The sequence below is a fragment of the Pseudochaenichthys georgianus genome, chromosome 7 (genome assembly GCF_902827115.2).
Source record: "Pseudochaenichthys georgianus chromosome 7, fPseGeo1.2, whole genome shotgun sequence".
Classification (NCBI taxonomy): domain Eukaryota; kingdom Metazoa; phylum Chordata; class Actinopteri; order Perciformes; family Channichthyidae; genus Pseudochaenichthys; species Pseudochaenichthys georgianus.
The window spans coordinates 32391147-32414294 of record NC_047509.1 but is presented as its reverse complement, the minus strand read 5'-3'; the positions used below and the strand labels follow the sequence as shown (position 1 = coordinate 32414294).

The 23148-nt window shown below is 40.2% G+C and overlaps 1 protein-coding gene across 1 annotated transcript in view; it reads right to left on the bottom strand.

The window, feature by feature from the left end:
- The window catches only part of prex1 (phosphatidylinositol-3,4,5-trisphosphate-dependent Rac exchange factor 1), a 124733-nt gene that overhangs the window by 41163 nt on the left and 60422 nt on the right, over positions 1 to 23148 (bottom strand). Inside the window, exon 16 of the mRNA XM_034086497.2 lies at positions 16983 to 17128. Coding sequence (XP_033942388.1) covers positions 16983 to 17128 — 146 coding nt within the window. The remainder of the gene's footprint in view (positions 1 to 16982; positions 17129 to 23148) is intronic.

The window sequence follows — 23148 nt, the reverse complement described above, 5'->3', positions numbered from 1 at the left end:
TGATGTCACTATGTTGCGTAAGAAAACAAAGGACCACAATTGAGGCATTTTAGGCAGGGGGGGGGGGCTGTGTGGAGTGTTAGATGTACAAAAACCTATTTAACACACTACAGGAAAGGGTAAACACCAGAAAGCATAATAGGGCTCCTTTAATATTTCTCAGGAAAGAACCTAAGCCAATGCCATTGAGACCTTCAGTTACAGTATGTGAGCATTTATTGTCAACAAAACATTTCTTGGATTATTTTTTTGTATTTTAACATTGATTTTGTAACTTTTTGTTGAACACAACATTAGAATAAATAGTGACGGCTCTTCTCGCTGGCAACAATTCTCACTGTCTGTTTTACTTGCATCAAGTCTCCGAACAATGCAGCAACAGGTGCAGATACACAAGTGTGTATGAAATGACAGTGACACAGGAAGCTCACATTTGGAGTAAAGCCATGATGTGGGAGGTAGATATCCTTGTGTTTAAAGTTAAACATTTAAAAAACATCCATCCTGGATGTCACAGAATGTATTACATTTGGCCAAAATCTCACACACATCTACCCATACAAAGACTTCCAACTAGGAACATTACCAAATCTTAGGTGCATACATCTATATGGCTGAGGCTGTACCCAGCTGTTCAGAGATTTGGCGAGCATCTGGCCCCTCAGGTGAATGAAAGCCTTCCTAAACTGATTACACACACACCCACTCCACTGGCCTTATGCCAGTTAAAACAAAGCCTGAACGTGAGTTATTTCCTCTGAGTCACGGGCTGTGGTCAAATAATAGCATAACACCACATATTCAACTGGAGGGAGTGCTGCTGGAGTGTTGGATATGTATTCACTGAATCACTTGATATAACTTTTGAATACTACGTCATTCACAAGAAAACCATGTTTTGTTTTCAATATGAACATTTGCCTATTTTAATTGTTTTGTATGTCAAAAAGCATAACAAATACGCATATGATGAATAAGATCAGTAAATAAATCTTTCAATCTGTTAATGTTGAGAGTATAACAGGAGTAATGGAGGATAGGTGAAAATTGTTCCCTGTTTGTAACCTGAAGGACAAAACCCAACAGGTGGTCTTGACAGACATGTGGATATATGATGTAAGCAGGTAAGGACAGACGAAAGGCATTTAACCATGTTATATGTTATCAGTGAGGAGCCTCATAACCTCATATCAATTACCAGCAGGCAGACAGACAGACATACAAAGACAAGTGAAGGAAGACAAGGACATGACAAAGCCAGAAAAAGAATAAGAGTTCGACAGAGACCAGGTGAAGAGCAACAGATGTGCTGAGTAAGGACTAAAAAGTGTGAGTTGGGGAAAGGTGAGGAGTGTGGACAGGCGGAGAGGAGAGAGGTCGTGACCCTGGGGAAGGGCAGAGAGGAGGGCGAGGTAAAAAAGAACAGGTGACACCAACAACAGATGGTGAAGGGAGGGAGGGAGGGAGGTGTGAGTGGCTTTTACTATTAAATGAAGCAAGGGGAGGTACTCTGATGACATGTCCTAGCCCCCTATCATTGTCTTTCAATCAACTTTGTTCCTCATATTACAGTGTTTTCACTTTTAACTACGATCCCAACTAAAATATTATTGTTTTGTATGTTCATTTGGATTTAGTTTTGAACATGTACTTTAAGTGTCATCATTATTGGGGCTGTTTTATATCAACTTTACATTTTGTACGTAGGTTTTATGTGTGTATATAAACATTTTCTAAATGTAATGTTATTATTATTGTTTATTTTATTTTTGTATTCCTTTCTTTCTGTTGATAATGTAAAGAAAAAACTGCTCTGACTCAAGGCATGTTTTTTTTTTAAATTCGTTTAACTTTTTCTTTTGTTGTGCTTCTGGAATTCTTCACCTTTTACTTTTTTTTAGCAACATTAACAAACTAATTAAATAAATAAAAAAAAGAAATGATGGGTGAGGTGTCAATCAGCTGAGTTTAAGAAAAAGAAAGCCACTTTTAAACAACCAAGGACTGATTTTATGTGTTAAAATGACAATTAAATATAAAAACTTGAGAAGAGGTTTGTACGCTATTAATCCTGTACAGTCTATCACTTGTACCGAGTGCTGCAAGCCATGTTAGAAAGTAGCCTGTGAAATGGTGCCCGTTTGCTGTATTAATGTATTCCAATTCGATCTTTAAGAGGGTATGAACTATTCCAATTAAAATGAAAGGCCCATCGCAGAGAGCAGAGCTCTACCAAGGCCGTTTCCATGGAGGAAAACATAATCCCAGAGCTTTTTAAACATCAAGTTCATGGACTTTACAGGCCGAATTCCCTCCAATTCAAGGTCCCTACATAGCATAGTTTGAGCCGCAGATCAAGATGAATTGCCGTTACAACACTGAGAATGTTTCTAATGAGAACTAGCAAGGCAAGGCAAGTTTATTTATATAGCACCTTTCAGCACCAGGCAATTCAAGGTGCTTTACAAAAATGAAAGACATTCAGCCAAAGGCATTTAAAAACAGTAAAAGATAAAAGAAACATTAAAAGAAAAATGAAAGACATTAAGAAAATGGCATTTAAAATCAGTCATTAAAAAGAAAAGCTAATAAAATAAACATTAAAAGGTAAAAGTTACAGTGCAGTCTACATGTAAGATATGAATAGTTCAATTATTTCGGTTCTTGATTTTTAATTTATTCACAGAACCTCCCTTTGGAAATCCGAACATTTCCATCCCGATTGTTAATTTAGACCAGGGGTCTCCAACCTTCCTCCACCTGAGAGCTACTTTGAAAAAATGAAAGTGGCCAAGAGCTACTTGCATCACATCGCTTACATTTATTCACATAGCACTCATCAGTTGAATTAAGCTACTTTTTTGTGAAATCAATACCTAAAGCTTATCTAAAATCTTAACTTCACATCAAGGTGCAAGAAAACGACAATTTCTCACGTATTAATATGGACAACATAGTAAGTACTTCACTGAAGATTCACATAAATGTCCAAGAGCAAATTACAATGTTTTCACTTCTTCTTATGGCCCACATAGTAAATACATCGCCTTAATCACCACCTTGCAAGCATCTTATGGCACGTCTGTAAAATAAGTGCATTCACTCTTTTTTACAGTCAGTGAGATGACTGGCGCTGCATGGAGTCCACCATACAGGTGTATGTACTTCTGCAGTCTAGCTGCAGCTTCAAGCAACGGTCTTCTGTTAAAAAAAGGACACTGAATGTCTTGAATGAGGCATCACACACATGACCTGAGTCTGAACAAAGCAGACAACAGGAGTATTTACAACAGCATTATAAAAACAAAAATAGTGCATGTGGGTGCACACTTACATTCTCTGTTTTACCGTTACATGAATCCCATGAATGTATGAGATTAAGTTATCTTCATCATCTCAATCAGTGATTAAGTGAATAATAACGTTTCTATCAGGTCACTATCAGCCTGTCACTCTTATTAGTAGTTATTTTCAGGAGGGGGCGGGGCTTGGAGGAACAGAGAGGAGACGGTGATCGCGGAAGCTTTCCTCCTGCCTTCACAAACTTTACACGCGTATTTAACTGAAAATAGCAAGAGGACATTCATACTCTGCAATCCAAGACTTGATTAAATCCACCAAAAACCTGACATGACAATAACGAGTGTTTTTCAAAAACACAAATCCCTCCCTCTGTGTCTCTGAACCGCAGCGACGCGGCCTGATTCAGAGCGGGTCATTCTGCCGTTGGTTCTGACTGGTGCTGCTGGAGAAAGCAGACTGCTCCGTGTGTGGTGTCGCTGTGCCGCTGTCACATCTGCTCCTTGATCTCTGCGTCACGGACCAATTTTATATTCGTGTGACAGAAACAATTCTAAAATAAAAAACTTTATTGTCCGGCCGCGGCCGAAAAATCAAGAAGCAACCTTACTACGCTATAATCGATAATCAAGCGGCGAGCTACTGAAAAGCTGCCCGCGAGATCGACGTGTTGGAGACCCCTGATTTAGACTGATTGTTTTCACCATGTTATGCACGCATGACATCCGCAATCGGACCCTCAGGAGGGTGTAGTAGCCACCTACTCTGCTTTGCATTCCATAACAAAGTCTTTAAGTGTTACCTGAACACCCCGTGTTACCAAAACACTATTTTTCACCCGTCGGTGCTGTGATACTTGTTCCTCAGTACAACTCACCTAAAAACTGATCGTAAACCCTGGCTACGATGGATATCCCAAATGTCCTACTTTCGAGCAGTCCCTCTCATAAATGTCATGGAGTTTCAGACGGTTTTCACCATGTTTTGCTCGCATGACATCCACAATTGGACCCTCAGGAGGGTGTACTAGCCCCCTACTCTGCTTTGCGTTCCATAACAAAGTCTTTAAGTGTTACCTGAACACCCCGTGTTACCAAAACACTATTTTTCACCCGTCAGTGCTGTGATACTTGTTCCTCAGTACAACTCACCTAAAAACTGATCGTAAACCCTGGCTACGATGGATATCCCAAATATCCTACTTTCGAGCAGTCCCTCTCATAAATATCATGGAGAAATTAATTAAGTTTAAATTTAAAACATTAAAAGGAAAAATACATGGATAAAAGTTACAGTGCAGTCTAAGATATGAATAGTTCAATTAAAAGCAGCGACAAAAAGAAAAGTCTTCAGCCTGGATTTGAAGCGGACCTGCAGGTTTCTGGGAGTTTGTTCCAGATATTTGGAGCATAATAACTGAACGCTGCTTTACCATGTTTAGTTCTGACTCTGGGGACAGAAAGCTGACCAGTCCCTGAAGACCTGAGAGATCTGGATGGTTCATAATTTAGCAGGAGGTCAGAAATGTAATTTGGGCCTAAACCATTCAGTGCTTTATAAACCAGCAGCAGTATTTTGAAATCTATTCTTTGACACACAGGAAGCCAGTGTAAAGACTTCAGAACTGGAGTGATGTGATCCACTTTCTTAGTGTTAGTGAGGACTCGAGCAGCGGCGTTCTGAATCAGCTGCAGCTTCCTAATAGATTTTTTAGTGAGACCTGTGAAGACACCATTGCAGTAGTCGAGTCTACTGAAGATAAAAGCATGGACAAGTTTTTCCAAATCCTGCTGTGATATTAGTCTTTTAATCGTAGATATATTCTTTAGGTGATAGTAGGCTGATTTAGTAACCGTTTTAATGTGACTGTTGAAACTCAGGTCAGAGTCCATGACTACACCAAGATTTCTGGCTTTATCTGTTGGTTTGAACATTGCAGACAGAAGCTCAGCGCTCACTTTTATACGTTCTGCCTTGGCTCCAAAAACCATTACCTCAGTTTTATCTTTGTTTAATTGGAGAAAGTTCTGACACATCCAGTCATTGATTTGTTCAATGCACTTACTCAGTGTTTGAATTGGAGCATAGTCTCCTGGTGAAATTGTTACGTACATTTGTGTGTCATCTGCATAGCTATGGTAACTTATTTTGTTGTTTTTCATTATCTGAGCCAGTGGTAGCATGTAGATGTTAAAGAGAAGAGGCCCCAGGATGGAGCCTTGAGGAACCCCACATGTCATATTTTTCAACTCAGATGTGTATGTACCCACCCAGTTTTCCAGTTGGTCTAGTACTGTAATATGATGTGGTTAACAGTGTCAAACGCAGCACTGAGATCTAATAATACTAACACTGAAGTTCTGCCACTGTCTGTGTTTAAGTGGATGTCATTAAAGACCTTTACAAGAGCAGTCTCAGTGCTGTGGTTTGGACGAAAGCCTGACTGGAACACATCGAAACAGTTATTTAAATGCAAGAAATTACTCAACTTTTGAAAAACCACTTTTTCAATGATCTTACCTAGAAATGGGAGGTTTGATATGGGCCTGTAATTGTTCATTACTGAAGCATCTAGATTATTATTTTTTAAGAGCGGTTTAATGACTGCAGTTTTCAGGGCCTGTGGAAAAATACCTGAGTGAAGAGATTTGTTTACTATCTGAAGTAGATCTGAGGCCATGCAAGGCAAAACATCTTTGAAAAATCCTGTTGGAATAATATCAAGGCAGCAGGAGGAGGATTTCAGAAGTTGTATAATGTCCTCTAGGTTTTTATCATTAATCTGATGGAATTGTGTCATGGTGCTTGAATTGTTGTTAGGTGGACACAGAGACAACACATTTGCTGTTCCTGATGCAGAGGCACTGACTGCTTGTCTGATTTTCTGAATTGTGTCAGTGAAAAAGGAGGCAAAATCATTGCACGCCCTGGTGGATAGAAAGTCAGAGGCTACTGACACTGGGGGGTTAGTTAGTCTGTCGACGGTAACAAGCTTAACAGAAGCAAACAGACAACAATTAAAGTGATGGCGAGGTTTGAAAGTGTGAACACTCAATTTTGCAGTTTTAAGGTGAGGATAACAACTGCCGTTAACTATAATGATCAAAATCACTTTTTTTTCGCACAAAAGATATCAATCCAATCACTTATAATAACCATTGTCTATTTATTTCTAGGTTGCAAGGTTTTTCCTGAGATTCACAAACTTTCAAGGATTTCAAGGAACCGTGTGAACCATGAATAATGCTTATACCTGCCGTGTGATTCAGATCCACTACAAATGTAAAAACGCCTTCCTTGGCCAACGAAAGACCCTAACCCTAACCTTAACAAACCAAACCTTAAAACATATTATCAACCCGAGATAATAATTCATTATAATTTACTTATCTACACATCTCCCAAATAGAAAATGTGTAACAATGACTCAGACTTCTGTATTCTTTGCTCACTTCCCGATCAAGTAGCACTGTCATCATATTACTTCTTCAGTATTCTAACACGAAGTACTTCCTTTAAGTGGTTCTCACTTTACAAAAACTCTTCCTCTAAGTAGATTCAATTGTAGGCCTCGAGCAGCAGTCATGGTTCGGTGGACTGACCCAGGCAGCCATGTGGCAAAGCCAAACAACTGGGGTTAGGGTACAGTGCTAATGCTTGTTTACGCTCAACACGCTGGGATAGACCCAAAGCCGCTCCACTACAATGTGGTCAATGAGAGACTTGGCTGAGACCAGGTATGAATATTTAAGGAACAATTTCTTCAAACTATGAAGACATGACAGAGGAGAAGCTAATATTCTAATAAACTATTTTGTGGGTAGAGCGAGTGACTTGAGGGTAAAATGAATTATAGAGTAAAGAAAAGAGAATAGTGCAGAAAATGTAAGGGAATGATTAATCAAAATACAGCAGTGAACATGTGAACACTGTAAATAATAAGGCAAACACACCATGCATGTGTCATTGATCCTTTTAACTTAAGTTAAAAGAAGGGTGTCATTATGAAGGGGGAAATCCTCGTCACCTTGTATGTCTTTCCCCTTCATGTATGTGTGTGTGTGTGATATGAAATTCAACTGACCGTGGTGCATGAAGCCGTTGTTGCAGAGCCCCACGCCCAGCGTCACAGCGTCCTCTCGGGTCGAGCAGTCTCCCTGGGAAACCAGATCAATGACGCACACACTCAGTCAGTCAGTCACTCACAATGGATGTTTCACACCTTCTCATGCACAGCAGACTGTTATCAAGTTATCAGGGTGGTGATTTGTAAGCCATCATGTGTTAATTCATATGTCTATAATAAAGACAATGACAGATTAGGAGGCTGATCAAATATGTTCTTGGTGATCTGACTAATCTATTTATTTATTTTTTGCAAATGTATTTTTAATTTCGTAAATGTTCTGTCTGTTGAAAGTATGTCCCATTTCAACCGCAGAAAGTATTTGTGATATTTTTGATAATTTTATTATAAGTACTTTTTTGACTTGGGCCTTCGATGCAGTGGTTAAAAGTCAAATAGTAACATGAAGAATCTATGACAATGACACAAGAAAACTACCCAGTTTCAGTACGACAGGTATTTGTAAACCATTGTTGCATGCTTACTTTTATGTGTATTGATTAAATTAAAGTGTAACACATCTTCGTTTTTACCTGCAGGAGTAGCCAGTCAACCAGTTTGCTGGCAGGAATCACCGATTTGAAGGTTTTCAGATGGTGGTCTCGGTCCCTATTGAAGCAACGAAATATGAAATAATTTAAAGGATGTATTACCATAGTAAAATGCCAATAGTGTGTGAAAAAAGTTCTTGAAAGTCTGTGGGTTCACATGAAACATGTGTTTAACATAACAAAATCTCTTTGTGGTAAACATTGCCAACACAGTGTCTGTTTATGTAATGTCTACATTTTTGGTTAACCGATAGAGTCGCTGAAGTAATAACTTAAATATATATATTATTTGTGTTTTTGCAATTACAACATCACAAATTGTTGTTGTAGATACTGTCCAAAGTAATATTATTTAAGTTAAAGTACAAAAGTATTGACATCAGACTTGACCTAAGTACCAGAAGTAAAAGTATTTTTGCATTATGGCCTATTTTAGAATAATATATATTAAAGTCTAAGGTTATAATTATTGATGGATTAATGTCACAGCTAGTAAATGTGTTGTGTGTTATGTTATTATTATTTTATATACTGCTGATGAACCTCTTAACCTTAGATTGTTTGTCAATGTCTATTTAGTTGATTTATATTTCTCATATCTCAGAGTAGAAGTATTAAGTAGCATAAAATGAAAATACTGAGGTATTGCAAAAGTACCGTAAAATTGCACTTAAGTACATTTACTTTATCACATTCGACCACATGTGACTTGATAACAAAGTTAATACTGGCTGCTAGTTCACCTCTTTACATATGAATATATATATATATATATATATATATATATATATATATACATACATAACTCTTATTATGCTTCTACTATTAGATTTGTATTCTATTAATGTGTGTTTCTATTAATGCGTGTGCTTAAACGATGTAAATGTCCCCTCTGTGGCCACCAAAAAAGGATTTATAATTCTGATATATGTAAACATGTGAAACAGGAAGTGGATGGTGGTTGGTTTTGAGTGTCAAACGGTATATTCGCTTTAACATCTCAATGTTATGAGTAAGATATTGGGTGTGTCCCTATATTGTACACTTCCACATTCAGAACGAAAGCTCAATAGAAACACCGGTTGAGAGCAGATGTGTAGAAGAAGTGCACTGATTGATATTGTATTAAAACAACATGGAAAGGGAGCAGCATTCATAAATGATTAGCGGGACAAATGGTTTTCTGAGTCATCCTCTCTACAGCATTAGACAGCATTAAAGTTGATTTTATTATGTTTATATCCATTTTATTATATGTCATTATTTTTATTTATATAAAACGTGGCGGGCGCTTTGTCACTCAACAAAGTTTAAGAAAAGTGAGGCACTGCTTATAATTATTTATAATACATAAAACGCAACACATCCATCACTGTAACATTATAATTAATGGTTGCTACTTACAATGCCAATTTAGTGGTGGTTACAAAAAAAAAGCCAAGGACTTATTACATAATATGTGAATGGCAGGGAGAGGGATTGCCTTTGTATGGTAATAGGATTTATCCCCGGGCCAAAAGCTCTTTTGTTTGCGCCCAATGGCAAGCCCGGCACTTCAATCAGCGGGTGAGTGATGTCGGGGGAGATAGAGGGGTGAATGGGAAGAGTATAAGGGAGGGGCCGCGGCAGACTGAGAATGTGTGTAGGGGGAAGACGTGTGCGTTTCCTGTGCTTCTGTATAAACTTGTACTTGATTCTGACTCTTCCGATGGAAAGCATTTCTGTACAGTGAGATCATTCTTCCTCTTTTTGAGACTAATTTCACTTCAGGTATTTTACCCACAATCAGTGCAAAAGGATTCATAGAAGTTTAAAAGAATAATCAGGAACTAATGGAGAACTGCATTTGTATATATTATCATATAGGGTAAATAAAATACAAGGTAGGGTGAGTGTGTATAAAACTGTATTGTGTTTATATTCCAGTGTAACCGTGCTATGGTTTGTAGGTAAGAAAGTCAGTTAGTGTGATTGTGAGAGTGTCTTTGTGTGTTAAAGAGGGAGAGAGCAGACAGGAGGGAAAACAAGTCATTTGTGATGTAAAAAGTCTGCTCATTTTCAGGTTCATATTGTATGTTGTGCCTCTACTGTGACATGTTTACATGCTTTACTGTTCTTTATTTTTGTCATACTGGCTGTGCTGCAGCACCTCTTTTCACCCTCTGTCTGAAACCAGAGCCCAGTCTGCTCTGATTGGTTAGCCGGTCGGCTCTGTGGTGATTGGTCAACTGCTTAGAGATGTCATGCCTCTTAGCCTATCCCGTACAATGTGTTGAAGTGCTAGCCAATAGAAGTGTGAGTCTTACATAGTGATGTCATTATTTACGGAAACACAAAGTAGTCCAAAGGAGGCGTTTCAGGCACTAGACTAGAGGTTTTGGGAAAGGGAAAACCCCAAAAAGCATAATAGGGCCTCTATAAAATGTTTGTTAAGTACAAACATTTTAAAATCCACTAGCATAAATTAAGATAATCCATAAAACTTTAAAGATTAACAGACCAGTAGTTTTTCTTAATCCTTTAAGAGCTATCTCATATAAACCTTCATTCAGGAAAAACCTGGCAACCTGCACCTGAACTGGATCTGGTGAACCTACAGCAGCAAATATCTGGCAGGGAGTCTAAAGTTTGGAGAGAAAAGGGAGGTTTGAGGGCTCCTATTCCTGGCAGGGCTACTGTTAGTTCAGTCATCACAGACAGGGTCAAGCGGGCCGAATGTGAAGCCGCCATGAATATGTATTCGTGCACCTGGAGAGTGGGGGCATTAGCATATGCGGGGGGGGGGAGAAGGGCAGGTACTTACTTGATGACAGGCGTGTGGAGGCTGTGAAGGCGGCAGTACAGCCTCACGCCCTGGAAGAGAAGAAAAGAGAAGTGGAGACGCTGAGTCATAGAGCACACACACCTTGGTTAAACAAGTAGCACATGGCTAGGGGGATTAGGAATCTCAAAGGGGGGCGACCGGGCCTACTTCCCACTCTGATGTGAAAAGGGATGCTAGTAAAGCTTCTAGGTTTCCGCAAAGATAACAGACTTAACCAAAACATTTAAGTGTAAACTGACCTTATTTCATGTACCCAATAAACAAACATAATTGATATTTAGTTGACTTGGTTTGAATTACATAAAAAGTCCTCACTAGTACACACATTGTATGTTTAATTTACATACAGTGTAAGACCTGGTAACTGATTTACCTTAGAGATCCCTCATGTATGCACTATTGTTGGCAGAACAGAGCAAACTCTTGAATGAAAAGTATATCTGACTGCAGATAATACTCTCTTTTCTCAGCACCAATCCAAAAGGGACTTTATCCCAGGCAGTACAGTTGGTTTTCCACAAGACTCATTAAGCTGCATACAGAGCAAATTCAAAAGGTGTCGTTTGTCATCTATAGGCGCATTCACACCGCGGTACTTTTCCCACAAAAGGTTCATATGAACTTAGTTCATGAGAACTCTTTTATCGCGTTCACACCAAAAAGAGCCGGTGTTACCGTTTAACTGGTTACACCGGGGAACTCGTTACGTTACGTTAACGGTAGGAATGGGGCGTGTACTTTGAGGAGCCATTGTCGAATAGCCAGGAAATACACATTTCGATCGCTTCTTTTGTTGTTTACATTTATCTTTTGGTATATTTGGCTCCATGGGAACACTTTGATGCACATTCAGTACCAGTGTGTGAGGTTGTGGTTGCGATGCCGATATCCGGACGCGTACAGCGAGGACTACAAAATGACAATGAGGTGACTGGGGATGTCTGTTCAAAACATTGCAAACGTGAATAAATCATTTCAAATATGTATTTGTCTCCGACTTTCATTTGTACATCGTTGTTAATGTGATGTTTAGTAGCTTTGATAGCTGTCCATACCTCCAGACAGCCTAAAAGTAAGACACAAGTTGTTTACTCACAGCCCGAATGCAGCATCGAGATCCGTGGCCAGCTGTGATCCTCTCCGATTAACTTGTGACAGGACTTCTTTAGCTATTCTCCAGCGAGCAAGGTTTTTATTAAATACCTCCATCCCTCTCATCACAACAAGACTCTACACTGTGCAGAGAAAAAACAACATAAATGAAAATAACCTTGCTGGATAGCTTAGAATGAAACAAACAAACTATCTTCCATGGCTGATACTGATGTCACAGTAACGGCTAAACCACAGACAAGTCCAGCGGGGGGGCACAAGTTGAATCCACATAATGAAATTGTTATTTTATATGTATATGTATAAATATGTACATGCTATATATATATATTTATAAAACGGACAAGTCAAATTAAGCAATCTGATTGGTTCTTAGCCGTGATATACTGAGCGTATACCACGGGTAGAATTGTAAGTTACTTTTCACAACAAGTCAGTATCCCTCCGCGTCTGAGAAAAACAGTATACCGTTGGGCTGAAAGGAACTGGAACAAGGAAGCAGCGGAGAAGTAACGGGGCAGAAACCCTCCTTTTTACGCAGCGGTCCAAACATAGACATCAAACGGCAAAACATATTCAGTGTGCAGTTCCTTTGGCATCAGGGCAGGGATATCTAGATACTTTCCAAGGTTTGACATCATGAATTGTGCTACTTTTAAAGCAAGCAACGATGTTTTCAAATCTGTAATCAAAGAGGTCCGCAAAAACACTATCGACCAATCAGATTGCTTGATTTGACTTGTCCGTTTATAAATATATTTACATTTCTTCCGTTACGAAACAAACTTACAAAGCATAACATGGAAACATTTAAGATTAACTTCGACCTCCGGGGTGGTCTTACTATGGAGCTAGCTAACGTAGCCAGGCAGAGCGCACTAGGTTTTTTTTCTGAATTAACGACCGAAGAAATCGCTGCATGTCTTCGGATTACATCTCTGGACTTGAGGGGTGTGCTCTAGGTCGTTACCAGCGTAAACTAGAGCTGTGTGGGTTGCCGGATTGCCCTTACAAGACTGCCTGCAGATGTATGGAAAAACGACCCCCGAAAGTGGCCTTCGTCGATTTTGGCTGCATCTACGTCTAATTTCTGGAAACACCACGTGAATACCCCACTTGTCACAATAATATTATCATGCCATTGCATATATGTGGTATTTTAGAGTTGACTAGATATTGATTAAGGCAATAGACTATGATATTCTGCTTGCACCTCGCGTGAAATGGCGGATACCGGAAGTACGGTGTCGCCCTCGGCCCAATACCCGTATGTGTGTGTGAAAGAATGTGATGCGCAGGTAGACCAACTAGAAAAAAAACGAAACGAACACAACACTGTGAAGCAAACAAAATGGGCAGTTAAGTGCTTTGAAGACTGGTGTCAGCATAATTCTGTGGTCATAGACTTTCAGACGTCGACAAAACCGCAGCTCAATAACATCGAGAGATTTTTATGCAACTGTCAGAAACGGTAAAGGCGAACTATATGGCCTGAGCAGCTATATTGGTCTACGTGCTGGACTCAACCGGCACATCAATGACCCACCACTCAGTCTATCCTGGTCCCTCCTCAAAGACACCGAGTTCACAACTTGCAACAATGTGTTCATCGGCGTTGTGAAGATGTTGAGAAAGAAGGGACTCGACACTTCAGTCCATCACTCTTCCATAACAGAAGATGACTTCAAAGCTATCAAGCAAGTACTTGATCCAAAAACTCCGGAGGGGCTAGTAAACAAGGTGTGCTTTGACGTTCAACTGCACTTTGGACGCAGGGGAAATGAGGGTAATCGGCAGCTCAAACCCTCGTCTTTCACCACCAAAACAGACGAAAACGGGTTTAAGTATGTCACGCTGACGTTCAATGAGCACACAAAAAACCACAACGACCCGCAGGCGAGAAATAAAGAGAGCACAAGCGGATTTATGTGTGAACTGCCTCGTGATCCTCTCTGCCCCGTTTCTTCGTTAGAAAAATACATCTCCCTCCTACCCCCGGACGCACCTGCCTTTTATCTACACCCAAGAAGACAAGTGAACTGCAATGTCGACAATGTTTGGTAAATGATGTGTAGTGCATATTATTTTAATAGATTAGGCTAGATTAGGATAGCTACTAAAAATCACATTTGCTGTGTTACAGGTTCACTCGAGAGCCAATGGGCGTGAATCACCTTTCAACAATGTTGCCTAGAATGTGCAAGCAAGCAGGAACACAGCAGAAATACACCAACCACTGCCTCCGCAATACCACCATTCAGAAGCTTTCTGATGCGGGTCTGGAAAGCAGAGAAATCATGACCGATAGTGGCCACAGGTGTGAAAGCTCTCTCCAGAGCTACTGGAAGCCGAATCTCGCAGACCGGAGAAAATGGAGCAATATTCTCTCCACGCCAAGCAACAGCCGAGTACAACCTCAGCCTAGTACAAGTAACCTTGTAAGCCATTCTACGGATGCTGCACAGTTTTTCAGTGGGTGCACAATAAACGGCAACATACAAATTAATGTAAATAAATAGCCAAATAACGATCAACGCTGTCTGTCTAATATGTTCTGCTAGCCTGTTAGTGTTGTTGCATAGCAAACCACCCCGCACTATGTTTCGTGCAGAAGGCCAACGGAGGGACTATTTTATTGTTGAACATCATTATTTACTAATAAAAACTATTTAAATTAGAGTGTGTATTTTCTTTCATATTGCCACACTTGGTAACCGTTTTTATAGAAATAAATATATTTAAGCACTAGCTCACGACAGGCCGTGGTATATGCTCATCATATCACAGCTAAGGGGCGTGGGTTCGGCCCGACGCGAAGCGGATATAGGCTATATAAACCGCGGAAGTGTCACAACTTTCTTGGTTTGTGATATAGAGAGAGATAGATAGCGACAGAGAGATAGATAGCGAGACAGATAGAGATAGTGAGCGACAGAGAGATAGATAGAGATACTGTAGAGATTACTGTAGAGATAGATAGCGAGACAGCGATATTGCCTACTGTAGAGATAGAGATAGGCCTACTGTAGAGATAGATAGACAGGACATAGAGAAAGATCGGCTGTGCGTAAGTGAGTATTGAGTGCGTGGAGAGAATAGCTGTAGGGCTAACCAAGACGGGATGGATTCAGAAGTTAGTGAAAACAACTGATGGATTTATGATCCACAACATTTATCCTGATGGCTTGAATAGAACACAGAGGTTTATTATCAAGAGAAGAGCAGAGACCTTCAGGATTATAGGTAACAATGTCAGACATGTGGTCTTCAGAACATCATCTGCTATTATAACACTCAATACATGTATAATTAGGACATTTCAATACCAATGGGGAACTGCACTACATATGCAGGAGGGAAACAAATTGTGCAGAGCACCTCGCCAAAGTCGTGGGTGTCAGCCAAAGAAGCCAACGATCTCTTTGAGGAATTCCACGATAGCCACATGACAGCCTTAGACAATGGTAGGATAGAAATAAATATAAATATATATAGCATGTATATATATATATTATATATATATGTATATACATAATATAAAATAACAATTTCATTATATGGATTCAACTTGTGCCCCCCCCCGCTGGACCTTGTCTGTGGTTTAGCCGTACTGTGACATCAGTATCAGCCATGGAAGATAGTTTGTTTGTTTCATTCTAAGCTATCCAGCAAGGTTATTTTCATTTATGTTTGTTTTTCTCTGCACAGTGTAGAGTCTTGTTGTGATGAGAGGGATGGAGGTATTTAATAAAACCTTGCTCGCTGGAGAATAGCTAAAGAAGTCCTGTCACAAGTTAATCGGAGAGGATCACAGCTGGCCACGGATCTCGATGCTGAATTCGGGCTGTGAGTAAACACTTGTGTCTTACTTTTAGGCTGTCTGGAGGTATGGACAGCTATCAAAGCTGCTAACATCACATTAACAACGATGTACAAATGAAAGTCGGAGACAAATACATATTTGAAATGATTTATTTACGTTTGCAATGTTTTGAACAGAACATCCCCAGTCACCTCATTGTCATTTTGTAGTCCTCGCTGTACGCGTCCGGATATCGGTATCGCAACCACAACCTCACACACTGTACTGAATGTGCATCAAAGTGTTCCGATGGAGCCAAATATACCAAAAGATAAATGTAAACAACAAAAGAAGCGATCGAAATGTGTATTTCCTGGTTATTCGACAATGGCTCCTGAAAGTACACGCCCCATTCCTACCGTTAACGTAACGAGTTCCCGGTGTAACCAGTTAAACGGTAACACCGGTACTAAAATGAGTTCATGCGAACCTTTTTACCTGCTCGAAAGTCCCTCTCTTTTGTGAGAAAATAGCTATATTTCTGATTGGCTGGGCGGATTGCAAACCACGCCCCGTAAAACTCCCAAAAACTTTTGTGAAGCCGCCATTTTATTATCCTCGCATTAGCATTATTAGCATTAGCATTAGCCCAGCGCAGACATGCAGAGAGACTAACTTATGGCAACACAAAATAAAACATGGGAGCGGTGGAGATGAGGAGGTGTCGGCGTTCTGGCGATTTACTCGGAACTCCGGGGACTTCCGGCCGGGGACTTTGGGCGGCAGTATACGCAGTGAAGTGGTTTGCGGCCTGCCAGTAAGCCCAAAGCAGAAGAAGAAGAAGTGACGTCAGCGGCTTCATTTGCCTAATCCACCCCAGGGACTTTTTCCGGTGTGAACGTGATCCGTACTTAGTTCATGCGAACTAAGTTCGCATGAACCTTTGTGGGAAAAGTACCGCGGTGTGAATGCGCCTAAAGCAGTCCCCGCTGCCAGAGGGAAAAGGGATGCTTCTGTGTGTATAGTGATGTTAATTACATCTGGCTTCAGTGAAACACTTTAACATTCCCACTTTAACATTCCCATTATTATAATACTTTTTTGAGCAAGTGTGGCAATTCGAACATAATGCGACAATGAGCCTTTGTGTAATCATGTATATCAGTGTGAGAGAATGTGTGTGTGTGCGTGTGTGTGTGTGTGTGTGTGTGTGTGTGTGCGTGTGCGTGTGTGTGTGTGTGCGTGCGTGCGTGTGTTAAAGCTTACCACCAAGGACTTGGCTAAGATGTTCTCGATGAGTTTGAAGTCATTGCGCTGGAGCTGCTTGCTCTTGGTACTAGTTCCCTCCATTTCCTCGTCCGCGTAGAAACGGAAGAACTGGGACTCGTCTTTGAACTCGCTCTTCTCCAACACTGAGGGGAAAAAACAAACTGCTGCATTCAAATCAAAGTATAAAGAAAGCTCTTATAATTATTCTCATTTATTTAAAATAGGCTGCACATAGGTCAGTATCTAAGGAAGACCAAATACATGCCTGTCAATGGAAAAAAATATATATATATTGAAGGGCAAAAAGGCAATATTTGAACTTTCATCGATTATATGAATTTGTCCTGAGGTACTTCAAGAAATCCTACGTTATGGTGAGGTATGAAAAGGAGAAATATTCCGCTTAACTAGTTTTTATTCATTTATTTAGCTTTGTATTTATCTACCTTTTTCCCCACCATATCATGTTCTGTCATTTATGTTTTACAATATTATCCTGATGTGATCCTGACTATTTGTAATATTTTGATGGAAACCAGTACGAAAAGGACTCAAATAGCAATGGTTTGCTCCTCTATTAAATGTGCTTTTTAAAAAAGGGTTAAAGGGATGCCAATAATATGCTAAAAAAGCCTTAAGCATTAGCTTAGATCATCCATGGTTGCTCCGTTATTAATCCAATGAGTTTTCGAGTCATACAGGCTAAATTGATAGTGTTGTTGCAAAATTGGACCTTGTAAAAGTGAAGTGTGTTACATGATGGCACAAACTCTGACAGCGGGTCATTCTCAACTTCAAAGACATGTGGAGATAAAGAGAGTGTTTGCCATAGAAGCTGTCACCTAATCCGTGGACAGCTTCACACAAACGGTTAATTAGTTCATAAGCTAATGGTGCTAGCAGCAACATCTGGAGTCAAACCACATCTGGGGTCGTAGCCAGCTCGGGCCAAGGATAGGGAGTATTCCCTGGGGGACACAAGGATCACTGTTTGTGTGTGTGTCAGGTGTGTGTGTGTGTGCCGGGGTGTTTGTGTTTGGAAATCCCACTGTTGAGCTGAGCCCACTCCAACACATGGGGCACGGCTAACAGGTGAGAACACATTACAGATGCTTCTACAATCATAGCAGGATTGGATTTTTTATAACACACTACATTAACCCTACTGTGGATTGTTTTTAAGGGGCATTATTATTCTCATTCTCAGGTTCATATTTTGTGCCCCTACAGTGACATGTTTACATGCTTTAATATTAAAAAAGGTCTTTATTTTCTCTTACTGCCTGCCCTTTTCACCCTCTGTCTGAAACCAGAGCCCAGTCTGCTCTGATTGGTTAGCTGGCTCTGTTGTGATTGTCAACTGCTTAGAGATGACCAGCACCTTAGGTCGCCACACGGAGACGAAATGGGTCGTATCCGCTACAGTTCTCCATCTTATAGACGGTTCGGCCACACGAGGCCGACAGGGAAACGCAGATAACGATAAACGGGTCCCAAGGTGGGTAGATCTGCGGACGCAACGCTCTGGGGGGCCAACGGCTCCATGTCTACGCCCTATACGATAATTTCCTGATAATGATGACGCAATAGCCCCGCCTCTGCTCCTCTACCACAACCATCAGCAACAAGTGGACATGGAGAACTACTTGAACTACATGTTGCTAAATCCACCGCGGAGAATAAACAGGAGGGCAACCATGTCAACCATGCTCGGGGGGTCTTCTTCGCTGCTTTTGGTGTATTTTGTGCCGGAAGTACGGCGCCACTTACAGGCCCGGCATATGTACTACAGCGTCTCCAGTGGTCTCGTGTGGACGGAAGACTTTTTGATATCGAATCCGGTTCGTTTTTGTTATCGTCTCCGTGTGGCTGCAGCCTTAGTCAAATACAATGTCTAGGAGCGCTAGCCAATAGAAGCACCTGTGTTGCATAGTGATGTCACTATGTTGCGTAAGAAAACAAAGGACCACAATTGAGGCATTTTAGGCAGGGGGGGGGGGCTGTGTGGAGTGTTAGATGTACAAAAACCTATTTAACACACTACAGGAAAGGGTAAACACCAGAAAGCATAATAGGGCTCCTTTAATATTTCTCAGGAAAGAACCTAAGCCAATGCCATTGAGACCTTCAGTTACAGTATGTGAGCATTTATTGTCAACAAAACATTTCTTGGATTATTTTTTTGTATTTTAACATTGATTTTGTAACTTTTTGTTGAACACAACATTAGAATAAATAGTGACGGCTCTTCTCGCTGGCAACAATTCTCACTGTCTGTTTTACTTGCATCAAGTCTCCGAACAATGCAGCAACAGGTGCAGATACACAAGTGTGTATGAAATGACAGTGACACAGGAAGCTCACATTTGGAGTAAAGCCATGATGTGGGAGGTAGATATCCTTGTGTTTAAAGTTAAACATTTAAAAAAACATCCATCCTGGATGTCACAGAATGTATTACATTTGGCCAAAATCTCACACACATCTACCCATACAAAGACTTCCAACTAGGAACATTACCAAATCTTAGGTGCATACATCTATATGGCTGAGGCTGTACCCAGCTGTTCAGAGATTTGGCGAGCATCTGGCCCCTCAGGTGAATGAAAGCCTTCCTAAACTGATTACACACACACCCACTCCACTGGCCTTATGCCAGTTAAAACAAAGCCTGAACGTGAGTTATTTCCTCTGAGTTACGGGCTGTGGTCAAATAATAGCATAACACCACATATTCAACTGGAGGGAGTGCTGCTGGAGTGTTGGATATGTATTCACTGAATCACTTGATATAACTTTTGAATACTACGTCATTCACAAGAAAACCATGTTTTGTTTTCAATATGAACATTTGCCTATTTTAATTGTTTTGTATGTCAAAAAGCATAACAAATACGCATATGATGAATAAGATCAGTAAATAAATCTTTCAATCTGTTAATGTTGAGAGTATAACAGGAGTAATGGAGGATAGGTGAAAATTGTTCCCTGTTTGTAACCTGAAGGACAAAACCCAACAGGTGGTCTTGACAGACATGTGGATATATGATGTAAGCAGGTAAGGACAGACGAAAGGCATTTAACCATGTTATATGTTATCAGTGAGGAGCCTCATAACCTCATATCAATTACCAGCAGGCAGACAGACAGACATACAAAGACAAGTGAAGGAAGACAAGGACATGACAAAGCCAGAAAAAGAATAAGAGTTCGACAGAGACAAGGTGAAGAGCAACAGATGTGCTGAGTAAGGACTAAAAAGTGTGAGTTGGGGAAAGGTGAGGAGTGTGGACAGGCGGAGAGGAGAGAGGTCGTGACCCTGGGGAAGGGCAGAGAGGAGGGCGAGGTAAAAAGAACAGGTGACACCAACAACAGATGGTGAAGGGAGGGAGGGAGGGAGGTGTGAGTGGCTTTTACTATTAAATGAAGCAAGGGGAGGTACTCTGATGACATGTCCTAGCCCCCTATCATTGTCTTTCAATCAACTTTGTTCCTCATATTACAGTGTTTTCACTTTTAACTACGATCCCAACTAAATATTATGTGTTTGTATGTTCATTTGGATTTAGTTTTGAACATGTACTTTAAGTGTCATCATTATTGGGGCTGTTTTATATCAAACTTTACATTTTGTACGTAGGTTTTATGTGTGTATATAAACATTTCTAAATGTAATGTTATTATTATTGTTTATTTTATTTTTGTATTCCTTTCTTTCTGTTGATAATGTAAAGAAAAAACTGCTCTGACTCAAGGCATGTTTTTTTTTTAAATTCGTTTAACTTTTCTTTTGTTGTGCTTCTGGAATTCTTCACCTTTTAACTTTTTTTTAGCAACATTAACAAACTAATTAAATAAATAAAAAAAAGAAATGATGGGTGAGGTGTCAATCAGCTGAGTTTAAGAAAAAGAAAGCCACTTTTAAACAACCAAGGACTGATTTTATGTGTAAAATGACAATTAAATATAAAACTTGAGAAGAGGTTTGTACGCTATTAATCTGTACAGTCTATCACTTGTACCGAGTGCTGCAAGCCATGTTAGAAAGTAGCCTGTGAAATGGTGCCCGTTTGCTGTATTAATGTATTCCAATTCGATCTTTAAGAGGGTATGAACTATTCCAATTAAAATGAAAGGCCCATCGCAGAGAGCAGAGCTCTACCAAGGCCGTTTCCATGGAGGAAAACATAATCCCAGAGCTTTTTAAACATCAAGTTCATGACTTTACAGGCCGAATTCCCTCAATTCAAGGTCCCTACATAGCACTAGTTTGAGCCGCAGATCAAGATGAATTGCCGTTACAACACTGAGAATGTTTCTAATGAGAACTAGCAAGGCAAGGCAAGTTTATTTATATAGCACCTTTCAGCACCAGGCAATTCAAGGTGCTTTACAAAAATGAAGACATTCAGCCAAAGGCATTTTAAAAACAGTAAAAGATAAAAGAAACATTAAAAAGAAAATGAAAGACATTAAGAAAATGGCATTTAAAATCATTCATTAAAAGAAAGCTAATAAAATAAACAGTAAAGGTAAAAGTTACAGTGCAGTCTACATGTAAGATATGAATAGTTTCAATTATTTCGGTTCTTGATTTTTAATTTATTCACATAACCTCCCTTTGGAAATCCGAACATTTCCATCCCGATTGTTAATTTAGACCAGGGGTCTCCAACCTTCCTCCACCTGAGAGCTACTTTGAAAAAAAATGAAAGTGGCCAAGAGCTACTTGCATCACATCGCTTACATTTATTCACATAGCACTCATCAGTTGAATTAAGCTACTTTTTTGTGAAATCAATACTAAAGCTTATCTAAAATCTTAACTTCACATCAAGGTGCAAGAAAACGACAATTTCTCACGTATTAATATGGACAACATAGTAAGTACTTCACTGAAGATTCACATAAATGTCCAAGAGCAAATTACAATGTTTTCACTTCTTCTTATGGCCCACATAGTAAATACATCGCCTTAATCACCACCTTGCAAGCATCTTATGGCACGTCTGTAAAATAAGTGCATTCACTCTTTTTTACAGTCAGTGAGATGACTGGCGCTGCATGGAGTCCACCATACAGGTGTATGTACTTCTGCAGTCTAGCTGCAGCTTCAAGCAACGGTCTTCTGTTAAAAAAAGGACACTGAATGTCTTGAATGAGGCATCACACACATGACCTGAGTCTGAACAAAGCAGACAACAGGAGTATTTACAACAGCATTATAAAAACAAAAATAGTGCATGTGGGTGCACACTTACATTCTCTGTTTTAACCGTTACATGAATCCCATGAATGTATGAGATTAAGTTATCTTCATCATCTCAATCAGTGATTAAGTGAATAATAACGTTTCTATCAGGTCACTATCAGCCTGTCACTCTTATTAGTTTATTTTCAGGAGGGGGCGGGGCTTGGAGGAACAGAGAGGAGACGGTGATCGCGGAAGCTTTCCTCCTGCCTTCACAAACTTTACACGCGTATTTAACTGAAAATAGCAAGAGGACATTCATACTCTGCAATCCAAGACTTGATTAAATCCACCAAAAACCTGACATGACAATAACGAGTGTTTTTCAAAAACACAAATCCCTCCCTCTGTGTCTCTGAACCGCAGCGACGCGGCCTGATTCAGAGCGGGTCATTCTGCCGTTGGTTCTGACTGGTGCTGCTGGAGAAAGCAGACTGCTCCGTGTGTGGTGTCGCTGTGCCGCTGTCACATCTGCTCCTTGATCTCTGCGTCACGGACCAATTTTATATTCGTGTGACAGAAACAATTCTAAAATAAAAAACTTTATTGTCCGGCCGCGGCCGAAAAATCAAGAAGCAACCTTACTACGCTATAATCGATAATCAAGCGGCGAGCTACTGAAAAGCTGCCCGCGAGATCGACGTGTTGGAGACCCCTGATTTAGACTGATTGTTTTCACCATGTTATGCACGCATGACATCCGCAATCGGACCCTCAGGAGGGTGTAGTAGCCCCTACTCTGCTTTGCATTCCATAACAAAGTCTTTAAGTGTTACCTGAACACCCCGTGTTACCAAAACACTATTTTTCACCCGTCGGTGCTGTGATACTTGTTCCTCAGTACAACTCACCTAAAAACTGATCGTAAACCCTGGCTACGATGGATATCCCAAATGTCCTACTTTCGAGCAG